This window comes from the organism of the source record quoted next, unplaced genomic scaffold (assembly GCF_019419815.1).
Source record: "Pyrus x bretschneideri cultivar Hongxiangsu unplaced genomic scaffold, Pyrus_bretschneideri_v1 Contig19, whole genome shotgun sequence".
Taxonomy (NCBI): domain Eukaryota; kingdom Viridiplantae; phylum Streptophyta; class Magnoliopsida; order Rosales; family Rosaceae; genus Pyrus; species Pyrus x bretschneideri.
In genome coordinates this window covers 6,615,967-6,630,979 of record NW_025999490.1, presented here as the reverse complement: position 1 = coordinate 6,630,979, position 15,013 = coordinate 6,615,967, and the positions used below count along the sequence as shown (strand labels likewise).

Sequence of the window (15,013 nt, the reverse complement as noted above, 5' to 3'; positions counted from 1 at the left end):
AAGTTACTCTTTCATTTAGCAACGGTCAAACTCCAGTCCTTGCTTTCCTTGAGGAAAATATTTGGCTTGTTCATTTGAAAGTGTGACATTTGTGTATGTGACAAAGTTCTTGGTGGTGTTGGCTTTGATTGGCCGGCCTATTTTACGCTATGGAGGTGAAGTAGACTTGTAGATCTTGTTCTATTGTTTGACTAGAGCAGTGTTCACATCGAAATAACTGCATAGAGTCAAATGATATCAAAATACAAGGAATTGTATGCATTTAGTCGGAGACTCCTACCCTAATTTTTTCTCCAACTTCAACCCATCGGTCCGCCGCCCGCCTACCCAATTTTAAACAATTTAGTAAGGAAAATCAGTCTCTCTTGCTCTTGTCCTCTACTTGAAGCCAAAAGAATTCCCCTTTAAGAATCAAAATGCCAGAGTTGTTCGTGATTAAACGAATCATAAGCAAAAGATGACGACAAAGATAAAACACGATGCTGTCACCCCTCTATTTTAATAACTCCAAAATTAATCTAGCTAACTCACAATCATCAACCAAGTCTTTAGACTATAATATGATCTCTAAGCTCATTAAAATTTTCATCACCCCTTCATTCTGTCTCAGTGTCTCCGCACGAAATGAGAATCTTCGCGGCGGACGGAAATGTACAAGTCAAATTCTTAGCCCTCCATTTTTTTCTCCTCCTATCCTTCAAAGCCAAAGCCAAATGCAAAACTGGCTGCAACGCCTTGGCCTCATACTATGTGTGGGAAGGTTCAAAACTCACTTACATTAGGCACATATTTGGCCAACAAACTCAAGAAATTCTCAAGTACAACCATGGAGTCGCGCCCGACAAAGACCTCGTCGTCGGTACGCGACTCAGCGTACCCTTTTCGTGTGACTGCTTAAATGGTGACTTTCTAGGGCACACCTTCGAGTACACAACGCAGCATGGTGATACCTACAAGAAAATTGCTGAGTCTGCTTATGCTAATCTCACCACAGTGGAATGGCTGCAAAGGATGAATTTTTATGCGGTAACTCAGATTCCGGATGAAGTTCCAATCAATGTAACAGTGAACTGCTCTTGTGGCAATAAACATGTGTCCAAGGATTATGGTTTTTTCGAGACGTACCCTCTCCGCTCCGGCGAGGACTTGTCGTCCCTGGCTTCCGAGACCGGTGTCCCGGCACCGTTGCTGAAGATGTACAACCAAGGGTCCGGCTTTAGTTCTGGGAATGGCTTAGTCTTTGTGCCGGCAAGAGGTTAGCATGCACTACAATTATTTTATATTCATTACTATACTCCTCAGAAAAATTAAATAGTTCACACGAGTAATATCATCTAGGGCAAAAACTTAGATAGGAGAGCCGCACCACGTTATTTAGAGAGTGACTCATATAAAATTACGTGATTCATTTATCTCGGCATCATTTAAAACTATGCTAGTCTCATCTAATGTGAGAGTTGTCCTAATCAGACAGTCCTACCAAAATTTCTCTATTAAGCAAAATATAATTTTTAGTACTCATTTGCATGACAACTGCAGTGACTAGCAATAATTTTAATATGCTCCTAATTGTCATTAATTAATCAAATGCATGACAACTGCAGTGACTAGCAATATATTAGACAAATATATTGGATTTGGTTTTATTCTTTGTCCTTTGCTAGGTCTTTTTCTCTCGTTCGTACAAAACACATGGACGATTTATCTTTTACGTTATGCTGAGAAAAGGAAATATGAAAAGAAAATTACTTGCTGCTGGCATGCTGCTAATCAGACAGTGCTGAAACAATAATTAGAGAATAATTGAAGAGATTATCTGATAATTGCTGTAAATTAAAAGACAAAAAGCACAGTTGCATTGTGGATGTTTTGTCCCTTTGTTGAAGATACTAGACGAGTCTATGTGAATGGAATAGGACAACTGCTAATCAATCAGATGGGGGACTTGATTTAGCTTTCTGGTGGTGGATTATTATAGTAATCCCAAGTCCAAAGATGCTCATATACACATTACGCGCGTTTAGTATTCATTCATTAATCCGGCTTTGAAACGGACGTCCATTCAATAGCATCAATAATGTGTCTATGTCATTGTCACATATCGATAAATGACTCAGCGTAACATTCGAAATGAACTTAAATGACAACTTTAAAGAACCAAATATTGGAAACAAAGTTCCAAAAATATTTTCTAAACTTAAAATTCATTTTTAACCTAGTAAATGCTCCTATGTCAGTACATCACAACAAATCAATGAGTTTGACTCATAGCGATTCTCTTTGAAATGACATATTACAGCCCAAATCGGAGCTCCGATTCTAAATCTGTGATGATTGGATTTATCTGCTAGTTTTGCGCCTCTCATGTTCACTTCGTCATTTGTTCTACATCAGCGCCTGTACTGTTAGAATGCTGCTCCTTAATTATATGAATTAAGCCAAAACGAAATTCATTACTTCTGTTAAGCTACGTAGTGCAACATTATTTACAAGTCTATTAGCCTTAATCACGCAAATTAATTGCTGAATAATAAGTTTAGTTTCCATCTTACCGGCACGCGACGGAGACTGTTTGCTGTCTTTGTCACTAAATTTCGGCTCTTTATTTTGCAGATCAAAATGGGAGTTTCCCACCGTTGAAGTTGAGGTAAACTCTATGCACATTGACATGTTCGGTAATTTTCTTTTGAGTTGTCTGGATATTTTATCTCATTCTATGTTTGTCCTTCTTTGCAGTGCAGCTGGTAGGAGCTTTTACGATTATACTGCTTCGATGATATCTCTCTTAAACTTCAAAATTGGCATTGTTTTGATGTCTAGTGCCTTCCATTGTGATGACATTTGAGCAGGTATCACGGGTGGAGCAATCGCTGGCATATGTGTCGCGGGCGCTTCTGCAGCTCTTACTTTGGCACTTCTTTTGTATATTTGGCATTATAGAAAGAAGGTGGTTGAGGAGGCACCATCTCTTTCTGCAGCTTCTCTTGAAGACCGGTATATTCAACGTGCACATGGTAAATTTCCATTTCAATGTCTCTTATTTGTGGCAGTACTGACACGAAAAAATGTATTTCAACTGGAGATTTTCATATGGTTGTCTCATTTTTTGAGTAATTGGTAGTTTTTGTCCTGCGGTTTTAGTTTCTGGACATACTTCAGAGAAAACTTTGGATTCGTTTGCTCTAGTTGGTGCTTCTTCTCCTGGCCTTATAGGCATAACCGTGGACAAATCAGTGGAGTTTTCATATGAAGAACTTGCTAAGGCGACTAGCAACTTCAACATTTCTAATAAGATTGGCCAAGGCGGATTTGGATCTGTTTACTACGCAGAACTTAGAGGCGAGGTTTGTGCTCTTGCTTCTACGTTCCATCCACAAAGTTTCTTATGAGCTTCATATTCAAATAATTATTTAGATACGAGGAAAAATTCTTGAACTACTGATCACTGAAGTTGTAACTATTAAGTGCTTGTCATCTGACCTGACACTAGTGCGCGAAATCGAGTGGCTGACTTTTTCTCCTGCTATCGAGCAGAAAGCAGCGATCAAAAGGATGGATATGCAAGCAACAAAAGAGTTCCTGGCTGAACTGAAAGTTTTAACACACGTTCATCACTTGAACCTGGTATTCTGCCTTCCCCATGACAGTATCATGATACCGAAAAATTGAATTTGTTTTATCTGAGGCCTTAATCCAACTTGGATTGAAGTGCTTTGATCAATATCATGCATAAATATTTTGTTTTTGTGCAGGTGCGGTTGATTGGATATTGTGTCGAGGACTCTTTATTTCTGGTCTACGAGTACATTGAGAATGGTAACTTGAGCCAACATTTGCGTGGCTCTTCAGGTGAGAAAGATAGATGATGCATCTGTCTGTAGAGCATCTAATTTCCATTCCTCTTTCTGATATCACAGCTTTTTTCTCTCAGGTCTAGATCCATTGCCGTGGTCAACAAGGATGCAAATAGCCTTGGATTCAGCTCGAGGACTCGAATACATCCATGAACATACAGTTCCAGTCTACATTCACCGTGACATCAAGTCCGCGAACATCTTAATAGACAAAAACTTTCGTGCTAAGGTTCTAAAAATGCCTTTACTGTTATGCAGGCTATGAAATTGTTCTATATGATGTATATGTAACATTAAATTTTCACGCAGGTTGCTGATTTCGGGCTCACAAAACTGTCTGAATATGGAAGTGCTTCATTGCAGACTCGTCTTGTAGGCACATTCGGATACATGGCTCCAGAGTACGCAATTATTCTCCATCTTTTATTTTTCACCATTTCGTTCATCGTTATTGGATGGCGCTTATTATGTCTCCGTCTCTGTCAATGTTTTGGACAAGATTACCTTTGTTCACTGATGTGAATATTAGCCCTATTTATCTTAATAATCTGAACGATACACAAGTAATTTGCACCTCGACATATACAAGAGATTCTCGCATTGAGATAATCTCACGTCTACTCAATTTTATTTTAACTTTTACCCTATTAAGTGACATGATTGATTATCTAGGTATGCTCAATACGGCGATCTTTCTCCAAAGATAGATGTTTACGCCTTTGGTGTCGTTCTTTTTGAACTAATATCTGCTAAAGAAGCTGTTGTCAGGACAAATGAATATGTTGCTGAATCAAAGGGACTGGTTGATTTGGTAGTTTTTTCCTCCTCTACTTTCCAGTAAGTAAAACCCCATATAAACGGTTTCCATAACTTGACTGACAAGAAAACGTACTTAATGTGATGCAGTTCGAAAATGTTAGTAATCGGTCTGATCCCAGAGAAGATCTTGGTAAACTTGTCGACCCCAGACTCGGCGATGATTGTCCTCTTGACTCAATCTGTAAGGTAAAATTCCATCCCTAAACCCTAAGATCCTAATCTATGACCAATCCTATTTCTCATAAGTAATGCAATGCTGGCTTTTCTGTTGCAGATGGCACAACTTGCCCAAGCTTGCACACAAGAAAACCCTCAACTGAGGCCGAGCATGAGATCGATTGTGGTTGCGTTGATGACACTTACATCGTCGAACGAGGACTGGGATGTCGGTTCAATTTATGACAATGAAGCTGATCTAGTCAATCTAATGTCAGGGAGGTAGTACATAGAACATCACGCTTGATAGACATGCCTAGACAAGGTGACTTCAGAAGAACAAAAGTCCTAATTCTTCTTCTTTCGGATTGCCAAGCATCTGCAGTATCTGTAAATAAGCATTCGCACCAGATGATTTCATCTCTTGTTTTGTATAATGGGGGTGCAATATTCAGACTCCTAGCTGCAGAATAACATCGAAAAACGGCATTGTATAGTACTTCATATAAATGTCAACATTTTGCTTCGACCCCATTGATCTTTAGCCCATCATGTTCGTTGTGTTTATGTTTCCGTTTGATAAAATTTCATGTTCGGCCATAATAACGTACTACTGGTGCTTCGTCCTTTCTTCGATCGGTTGCATACATCGTATGATATTAAAACAGGAAGGAAAATTCTTGAAGTATGAGACCGTACGAGGTTCTATCTGAAAAAGGCCTTAATGCAATTAGTAGTCGACCACCTACTTTTAGGCTGTGGGTTGATGTGGGGAACCGCACAAATCTCAAATTGTTTGACATTAATCTCAAACCGGGAGGTCCAGAAACTGCATAAGCTGCCATACATCCATAGCATGGCATGCCTCGTATGCATGTTTCCTACATGCTTTTCACTATTTTAACGCGTTATTTTTGTATACATGTCACATTATAATATGATTTACACACAAAGAAACGATTTATTCTACATAACGTGGCAAAACTGTTTAATGCGGCAACGGATATGCACAGAATCAAAATTCTAAGCTGGATAATATTGTACGCATGCTTTCTTGGACCGGCCAAAAGAAAACCTTACTTTCTTGTCAAAAAAGTCTCACAATGATTTACAATGCTCCATTTGTAATTTTGCCTTGTATAAAATGTCAAATGGATGACTAAATTAAGCAAAGCAAATGCAAGAATCGTATTCTATTAATATATATATATATATATATATATATATATATAATATTGAACCCAATGCTGTTGCCGACCATTCAGTCCAAAATTTGCAACTTTGGAATCAAATCAATTGATTATATATGGTGTTAAATTTAGTGTTAATTGACATGTTATTCTTCGGATGTCCGCCTTGAAAATTACATGGTCATCAATCTAATTAGCTCAATTTTTGTATCGTGAAAATTACGTGATCATTTTTTAAAATAAGGTTGTGTCGCCTAACATATGATCGCATATTTTTCACATGCTCATTTTAGACGTAAACTAAGAAAATTAACTAAAAAGACCACATGCTTCTTACAACTATAAGTTTTATACGAAACAATAAAATTTAACTAGAAAAAATGTTCCTCGTCTATTCAATTGAGATTTTGAATGACTTTAATGGATTTATAAATTCATGAATTTTGATGGAGTTTCATTGATTTGTAGAGATTCCGTATAAAATTTTGATTCGATTCCCTCAAATTTTCAAGGAAAGAGGTGAGATTTTGTGAATTCTTAAAATATACCACGAAACCTCTCTAGTCTCTTAAATTCCTAAACTTTTTAAAGTCTTTAAAATAAATTTCTAATTGAGTGCACCTTGAATGTTATAAATTTTTTTGAAATCATAATTGAATACACTCATATTTCTAAAAATTTTAACAAATTATCTTAAAATTTTTAATTAAATACATGTTGAATTTCAAAAACTCGCTTGAAATCCTAATTGAATATCTCTAAAATTATTAAAAAAAATAAAACCTCTCGAAATCTGAATTGAATACCCCCGCTGTAAAAGATGATTTTCAAACTATCGAGTTCAAATCTCTTGAGCATTATTGTTGATTACGTGTATTCCACTAAGAAACTTTAAAAATTTCCTACCCTACATGCAAAGAAAATATACATTTTCTCCCTCAAATAAGTAAGAAAATCACAAGCACAAGCTCCATTATCCTAAAGATATTGCTTTATGACATTTTAGACTAAGATCCAAAACCAAAACGTCATAATTATTGATATTTTAATATACCAACAAATAAAATCGTGCGTTACCACAAATATCATATCCTTTTAGATCTTTGGTGTGATTGTGACATTTTTTATTTTTTATTTCTCTGATTGTGACATTTTTGGGGCCCATGTAAAAAATAATTCCATTTGTCCACGTCCTGTAAATCTGTCACATACCAAGACCCACAACCATGTGAGAATATAGTTCCCGTTGCAGCCTGTCTTAATCTAATCGGCGAGTAGCAAACGCTCAATTCACACGCTCACGACGCATCATACTCCCTCCTAAAGTTTACCTTTCCAAGAACGGAAAGGATCATTTCCGAATCCTTTTTTTCATAGTTCAACAAATCAAAATATTCGTATCGTTGAAAATTGATCAAATGATTGAAAGTATTATAACTTTTAAAATGAATCCTTATTTGTAGTCATTGAATCAAATTTCAATGATACTGATTCTGTAATTTGATGGATTAGGAGGAACTAGAAGGGATCTGGAAAGGATACCTTTCCCCCAAAAACAAATCGTGGTCAACCACTTCTCCTTTTGTGTCTCTCATTCATCGCTAACCACTTCTCTTTTTGTTTCTTTTTGCTCATAAATTGAGCAACGCTAAAGAACTTTCCCAAAAATGAGATTCCCAATAGACTATTCGTCATCTTATATTTTTGACACAATTTACATTCCAATATTATAAAACATTGTACTAAAAACATGAGGTGACTGAGAGTCTGTGAAAAATCTCACTTTGAGAGAAGAGATTTTTCAGTGTGACCGATATACATGGTGGTACATCACGTGTCACTATACAAATGGTGGGATATGTGTGCTAAAAAGTTAATAACTTAAAAAATAAAATTTCTTACCACTCTTATTAAAACACGTGATGTACCACTTATATTTCCATTCCAACTAAAAATTTCCCATTTGAGAGAGTTTCTTTAGCATTTCTTAATATATATTTTATTATTTTCACTCAAAATAAAAATATGTAGTACAGAGTTTACATGAATTCTCTTGCACTCTCTATGTTTAGTCGTATTTCTCTTTCTAATATTGAAAAGAAACTTAATTGAGGTCTAAATCGAATCTTATCCTCTAAAAGTTCGAATTTACACATCATCCGATTGAAAAAGAGCAACAAATCTAAAAGTACAAAACTGAAACGTACAAAATTCACTCATACAACAAAGTCTGAATCACAACAATCAAACATGACCTTAAGCAATGCTTGTAAAATCCTGAACAACCAAAACGTTAAAATTAATTAACATGTAACTCTAGCTAAATTGGTAATACCAAAAGTGGCGTGGCCGTCAAACCAAATACATTTAGCTTGAGAAAGAAAAATATAGCATAGGACAGATACATAATACTGTGTTGCTAATAAGAAAAATTTTGAGATAATGATTAGGGTAAATTTTACATCGAATAAGATCAATTAATATTAATTTTTTTAAATAAACGATATTATCTACATTAAGAGGAAGAGTGTGTTTAGTCTCAATAAGCTAGAAATAATGTGATTTAAATTCATATTTAGTAAGAATCAAATCTAAGATCCTTTACTTATAAGTAAAAAAGAAGTCTGACATAAAATTAGTATGAAAATCTCATACCTCCGCGAAAGCGACAGATACCCGTAAATGGGCAACCCTACCTTACCCATACCAATCACTAATCTCCAACCTACTCAATTTTGGTGGGAGCTGAACAGCCCCAACCACTTCCCAATCCAATTGGCCCGTGCTCTCCACCCCCACCAAACCGCGCGTGAACCCGCCATCGCCATTGTACAGTCCAGACACTCACATAAAAGTAGCCGTTGGACATCCCCACTGTCGGCACACGCCTTGCCGACATCGAAGGGTAAGTACACGACGTTGTTTATCAAGACTAATTTTGACTAAATCCAGAAAACCATACGGTATAAATTAAAACTGACCCCAACCAAAACCCGCAAAAACCACCACCCTCCTCTCTCTCTCTCTCTCTCTCTCTCTCTCTCTGTAATTTGCACTTCCACGAAAACGACATCCCACTGTTTTATTGTAGTTTCTACTGTGCCCGGAGTGCGATTGCTGGAGTTTGATTCGCCACTTATTTGTTAATTCTCTCGGTGGCTGTGATTCAAAGTTGCAGACTTTGCACAGTGGAAGCACATTCACATTAGCGTGAGTTCTGGATTTCCTTGGAAGGAGAGAGAAAAAGAGGGAAAGAATGAAAGAATTATGCTTTCTTTGATTGGAATTTGAATCAATTCGATCACTTTCCCATTCAACTTCCGGATCCAAGAAAACCCTGGTTTGTTTTCTTTCCTTCTTTCATTATTTATTCAATTTTAGGGTGTTTTATCAGCCAAATTGTGAAGTTAAGTCTCAGTATTAGCCTTAAACCTGCTTAATTTTTATTAATTTTTTTTATAATTTGGGTTTTTATGCCTGTGTCTGTTAGTAATTGTATAGAATTTTCTGCAGCTATGTGAGATTGTAATTTTCTAAAAACAAGTACGGTGTAATTTCATAGTTCACATCGAATAATTATTTAATTAATTTGTTTCTAACTTGTTTGCAGTTGTTGTAAAACTTTAGAATTGATCACTTTTTCTGGAAAATATGGTAAACTGTTTTCCAATTGAAGGACTGCTGGTGTTTGATTCAGAGACTATATAACCCAAACAAAAGACGGAAGTTTGTTCATATAATATTGTAGCCTTTTATTGGTAAAAATGTTTTTGGTAGCATATGCATAGTTTTCAGAGTCGAATAAATCGTTACCATTTTGGCTGGATTGGATTGCTTTGCAATTTCATGGTCCAGTGGTTACAAGGTTGTGAGAAATTGTGTTCATGGTTTCCATTTCTCTGTGGTCATACTCGTTACAGGTTATTGCGTTGTTGGTTGTGGATAAATGGCTACGCTTGGAGATTTAGGGGTTGGAGCAGGCATCAATATTCTCAGCGCGCTCGTTTTCTTTTTAGTGTTTGCCTTTCTTAGGCTTCAACCCTTCAACGATAGGGTCTACTTTCCAAAATGGTATTTGAAGGGACTAAGGGAGAGTCCCACTCATTCTGGCGCGTTTGTGCGCAAGTTTGTCAATCTGGACTTCAGGTCGTACTTGAGGTTTCTCAATTGGATGCCCGCTGCGCTGAGGATGCCAGAACCAGAGCTTATTGATCATGCAGGATTGGATTCTGCAGTTTACTTGCGGATATACTTGATAGGGTATGCTTGTTTTTCTTGTTTTTTTTTTTTCTTTCATCATGTACTTACTTCGTAGGCTTTGCAGTGATTGTATACTAATTTTACGTTTCACTTGTCTTTCTTATATGATTCCTCGCTTTCCCATCACATAAACTTGTTCTGCTTTAACTAAGCACTCATGCCCAAATTTCCCCGTGTAAATATAATTTGTTAGCTGATGTTTATTGACCTATTCCTTTTTTTTCTTGCAGGCTTAAAATCTTTGTTCCTATAGTATTCCTTGCATGGGCCGTTTTGGTACCAGTCAACTATACGAATAGCACTTTGGAAATGGAAAAGTCAAATAATGTTACTTCAAGTGACATTGATAAGCTCTCGATATCAAACGTCCCAGATAAATCGCAAAGGTTGGAAATCCCCCTTATCCATCTTAAATTGTCATTTTTAGATGTGTATGATAATTAGAACTGTGCCATTTCTGTAAAACACTTGGTCCTTTTGGATATTTGGGCAACATAAACTCATCCTTTTTTTTTTTTTTTAATATTAAAATATAAGAGAAATAAAAACGTGACTGTATTTCACAGATTCTGGAGTCATATAGTGATGGCTTACATCTTTACCATTTGGACATGCTATGTGCTGCTGAAGGAGTATGAGAAAGTTACCAACATGAGGCTGCATTTTCTTGCAACAGAAAAACGCCGACCAGATCAGTTTACGGTGAGATTGATTGTGTGCTCGGTATACTTCAGATTATTGTACTTGCAAACATTTTCGGACTTAGTAATGTGGTACCTTCATATTTCAAACATTGGAGGTTATGTGGCGGCTTTGATTTCCTGTCTTGGAATAATTGATTGATACAGTGAACTTGGAATATTTGTAGTGATACAAAAGGAGTGGATAAAACAACTCTGTAACCCCGTGCTCGTGTACCAAACTAATTTCTTTGGTTTTTCGCAGGTCCTTGTCCGGAATGTTCCACCAGATGCAGACGAATCTACAAGTGAGCTTGTGGAGCACTTTTTTCTGGTCAATCATCCAGATCACTATCTTACACATCAGGTTTGTTTCTTAAATAAGAGAACATGCTCATGCAATATAAATTTAGCTTAGTGTTAATAATAGACTTCGAAGAGATATTTATTTGAAGAGGGAAATATGTTACATGCAGGTGGTATATGATGCCAACTCACTTGCGACATTGCTAAAGAAGAAGAAGAAGATGTCGAACTGGCTTGTCTACTTTCGAAATAAACTTTCTAGAAGTGAAACTGCAACAAGGCCCTTAACAAAGGTACTTAAAATGCGCTCGTGCTGAAGAACTAAAATGTTTCCAGTGTTTAGAGTTGCTTATTAATTTCTGATTTAACCCTTATATGTTACTATCAGACTGGTTGTCTTGGGCTTTGGGGAAAAAAGGTTGACGCAATTGAGTACTATGAAGCTGAGATTGACAAATTGACAAATCAAGTAAGTACAATTCCTTGAGTTCCTAGTTGAATCTCTATTTCCCCAGGATCTTGGTTCATTTGAATGCATTTTTCTTATTTTTTTTCTCAGATAGTTGAAGAAAAAGAGAGGGTCACTCATGATCCGAAGTCTATCATGCCAGCCGCCTTTGTTTCCTTTAAAACTCGATGGGGTGCCGCTGTTTGTGCACAAACTCAGCAATCCAGAAACCCAACTATTTGGTTAACGGAGTGGGCTCCTGAGCCACGTGATGTGTATTGGCCAAACCTGGCAGTTCCATATGTAAAACTCACAGTTAAGAGGCTTATTATGGGCGTTGCGTTCTTTTTTCTCACCTTCTTTTTCATGATTCCCATTGCAATTGTACAATCTTTTGCAAGCCTCGAGGGACTTGAGAAAGCTGCTCCATTCCTAAAGCCCATTGTAGAAGCGTGAGTTGTTTCATCCTCGAACTTTTTAGCCCAGTATCTAGCTTTCATTGTTCCTGATTACTAATATCATCCTGCTTTATATGCAGGAAATTCATTAAGTCAGTCATTGCAGGTTTTCTACCTGGAATTGCACTGAAGTTATTTCTAATTTTTCTACCAACCATATTGATGATGATGGCAAAATTTGAGGGCTATACATCTCTGTCTTCTCTTGAACGGAGAGCAGCATCTAGATACTATCTCTTCTCGCTGGTGAATGTATTCCTTGGGAGCATTATTACTGGAACTGCATTTGAACAGCTAGATTCTTTCATTCACCAATCAGCAACTGAGTACGTAATTCTTGCAGATAATTCTTTCTTTTTTATAATATGTTGTTCACCTTTTCTTATTTTGGCTATGTGATAAAGAAAGCTGTTTTAATATATTGCCTCAGATCATGAAAATTAAGTTTTTATTTTATTTTCGCAGCATTCCACAAACAATTGGTGTTGCTATCCCAATGAAAGCAACTTTCTTTATCACGTATATAATGGTTGATGGATGGGCCGGTATAGCTGCAGAGATTTTGATGTTGAAACCGCTGATAATATACCACTTGAAGAATTTCTTCCTGGTGAAGACTGACAAGGATAGGGAGGAGGCCATGGATCCAGGGAGTATTGGTTTCAACACTGGAGAGCCTCAAATTCAGTTATATTTCTTGCTCGGCCTTGTGTATGCTACGGTGACACCAACCTTACTTCCGTTCATAATCATTTTCTTTGGCCTCGCTTATGTTGTTTTCCGTCATCAGGTAAAAAGTCGGCATCAAATTATACTTCCGTTCTACTAATTATATCTTTTGTTGTAGGATATTTTTAACCTCCGTATTTTTTTTTTTTATGCTTCATATGCAGATCATAAATGTCTATAACCAGGAGTACGAGAGCGCTGCAGCATTCTGGCCTGATGTCCATGGTCGTATTATCACTGCATTGATTATCTCACAACTCCTTTTGTTTGGGCTGTTGAGTACAAAAAAAGCCGCTTCGTCAACGCCGTTTCTCATTGCACTTCCAGTACTGACCTTACGGTTCCGTAGTTATTGCAAAGGTCGTTTCGAACCTGCATTCACGACATACCCATTACAGGTATGTAGGGATTCCACTTGTTGCCTCTTTCTAATCTACTCATCAAAATTATCATCATCGTTTAATTCTTTGTTTTTCGGGGTTTAGGAAGCAATGATGAAAGATACGCTGGAACGTGCAAGAGAACCGAACTTGAATTTAAAAGGCTATCTTCAGAGTGCATACATTCATCCGGTTTTCCAGGAGTGTGACGAGGAGGAAGACCATGAATCGTTTGAAAGGATGAATCTGAGAGCGTGATTGTACCTACAAAACGGCAATCCCGGAGGAACACCCCAGTGCCTAGCAGAATGACGGGTGGATCCTCGCCGTCTTTGCTTGATGTTGAAGAACTTGCACGGCCTTGAATTCCAAGTTGGAAATGTAGATTTCAGCTGTAAATTTGACTGGTAGAGTGTCTGTATAAGTGGAAGATAATGGCGTTGTAAATCAAATGAGCTGACGACGATGCACGAGGAGGGCGGACAGAGAGAGTTCTGAGTTTTTGTTGCTCGTTGTGCAAAGGAAGAAGACGAACCAGAAGACGGAAGGACAATGTAATTGTGTAGTTTGTGAAATATTGATTTTTGAAATGGTTTGTATATTGACATATCTTAGTTGAAATATCATATAGTGGAAGTAAGCATTTTCTTTATATAACTTGTGATTCACCCCGGCAAATAAAACCCACAACTAAAACACGAATAAAACGGAAATGTTTTTGCTCACCACCCTCAACATTTGTTCAAAATTTCCACTCGTTCTTCAAGAAAAAAAAGGAATAGATGACCAAAAACCCCGCTTATAGGTCTCAACAATAGTTAGAGTAGAAGTTCTCATTCATCATTTCTTTCGTTTTACTTTAAAATTACGGTTGATCCGTCGGATTGAAATCCTCATTAGATTCAGCAACTAAGGATGAGATTACCGTAAACTTTTATATGGTGATATTCACCACCCTATTTATCACTGTTTGACGAGTTAAAATGGGTAGTGAGCATTACCACTATTTGAGATGGTGAGTAAAAATGCACCCATATTTTTGGATTTTTAATTGATAAAGCTAGGTTGTTGTATTTTTTATGAAAGATTTAACGATTAAAAATGCCAAAATATATAATACACTTAAAATATAAATGCAGTGTAAAATGTGCATGTAAAAAAACTTTTAAGGAGGGCAATTTCAAGGTACTTAAAAATTTAACCATAAAAAGTATAAGTCGCACTCAAGCTAACTAGACCAATGTGTTTTTTTTTTTTTTTTCACTATGCTTACGTAATCAATTCTTCTCTTTTTTTTTTTTTTTTTTTTTATATTAAATTGGAATATCATTTTCATAAAAAAATTATTAATTCATACAAGTGCGAAATCTCATGATTTCTACGTGCTATACCACTATAAAGTGGCCACGGATATGCTGTCCCCGACTAAGTTTTTGAGATGGAATTTGCAAGTTTTGATTTTTTATACAATTTTAATCAAATCTAAGCTGTGAGGATTCAAACACAAATTCAGATTCGATGACCTATTTGCTCTAATCAATATGAATACGATCACATTTACGATGGGGAGAAATGCCAAAGAGACTCTCTCAAAAGTCGGACTCTCTACCACATCATGTTTTTTTACAGCACTAGAATTAACGTTAAATTGTGAGGTTACAGAAAATTCATTTAAAAAAAAAAGCCTCCTTTAACATTTCTATAACGGGTAATTTTGACTTCACAAATCCAGA

General features: G+C 36.7%; 2 protein-coding genes across 2 annotated transcripts; both read left to right on the top strand.

Moving 5' to 3' along the window:
* Positions 1–624: 624 nt before the first annotated feature.
* LOC103948197 (lysM domain receptor-like kinase 3) lies at positions 625–5,358 on the top strand. The gene is made up of 12 exons (XM_018646773.2): positions 625–1,255; positions 2,614–2,647; positions 2,737–2,744; positions 2,850–3,014; positions 3,112–3,344; positions 3,535–3,624; positions 3,753–3,849; positions 3,932–4,083; positions 4,164–4,255; positions 4,527–4,665; positions 4,761–4,859; positions 4,948–5,358. Exons 1-12 carry the CDS (start codon positions 625–627, stop codon positions 5,113–5,115), a joined length of 1,908 nt encoding a protein of 635 aa, XP_018502289.2. The 3' UTR covers positions 5,116–5,358.
* Positions 5,359–9,006: 3,648 nt separating this feature from the next.
* LOC103948291 (calcium permeable stress-gated cation channel 1) lies at positions 9,007–13,932 on the top strand. Its single transcript, XM_009359330.3, is given in 13 exon segments — positions 9,007–9,359; positions 9,940–10,279; positions 10,510–10,665; positions 10,846–10,981; positions 11,225–11,326; positions 11,436–11,558; positions 11,654–11,734; positions 11,825–12,165; positions 12,252–12,497; positions 12,637–12,961; positions 13,065–13,298; positions 13,386–13,518; positions 13,521–13,932. Coding segments are annotated over 12 exon segments (2,316 nt in total). The 5' UTR covers positions 9,007–9,359; positions 9,940–9,965; the 3' UTR covers positions 13,646–13,932.
* The last annotated feature ends 1,081 nt before the right edge of the window (positions 13,933–15,013 follow it).

Bases quoted from the DNA above. Each gene is read 5' to 3' on its own strand.
- LOC103948197 (XM_018646773.2), top strand. From the start codon at position 625: ATGAGAATCTTCGCGGCGGACGGAAATGTACAAGTCAAATTCTTAGCC. The intron at 1,256-2,613 runs GTTAGCATGCAC...TTTATTTTGCAG, and splicing joins AGTCTTTGTGCCGGCAAGAG to ATCAAAATGGGAGTTTCCCA. The intron at 3,625-3,752 runs GTATTCTGCCTT...GTTTTTGTGCAG, and splicing joins ACGTTCATCACTTGAACCTG to GTGCGGTTGATTGGATATTG.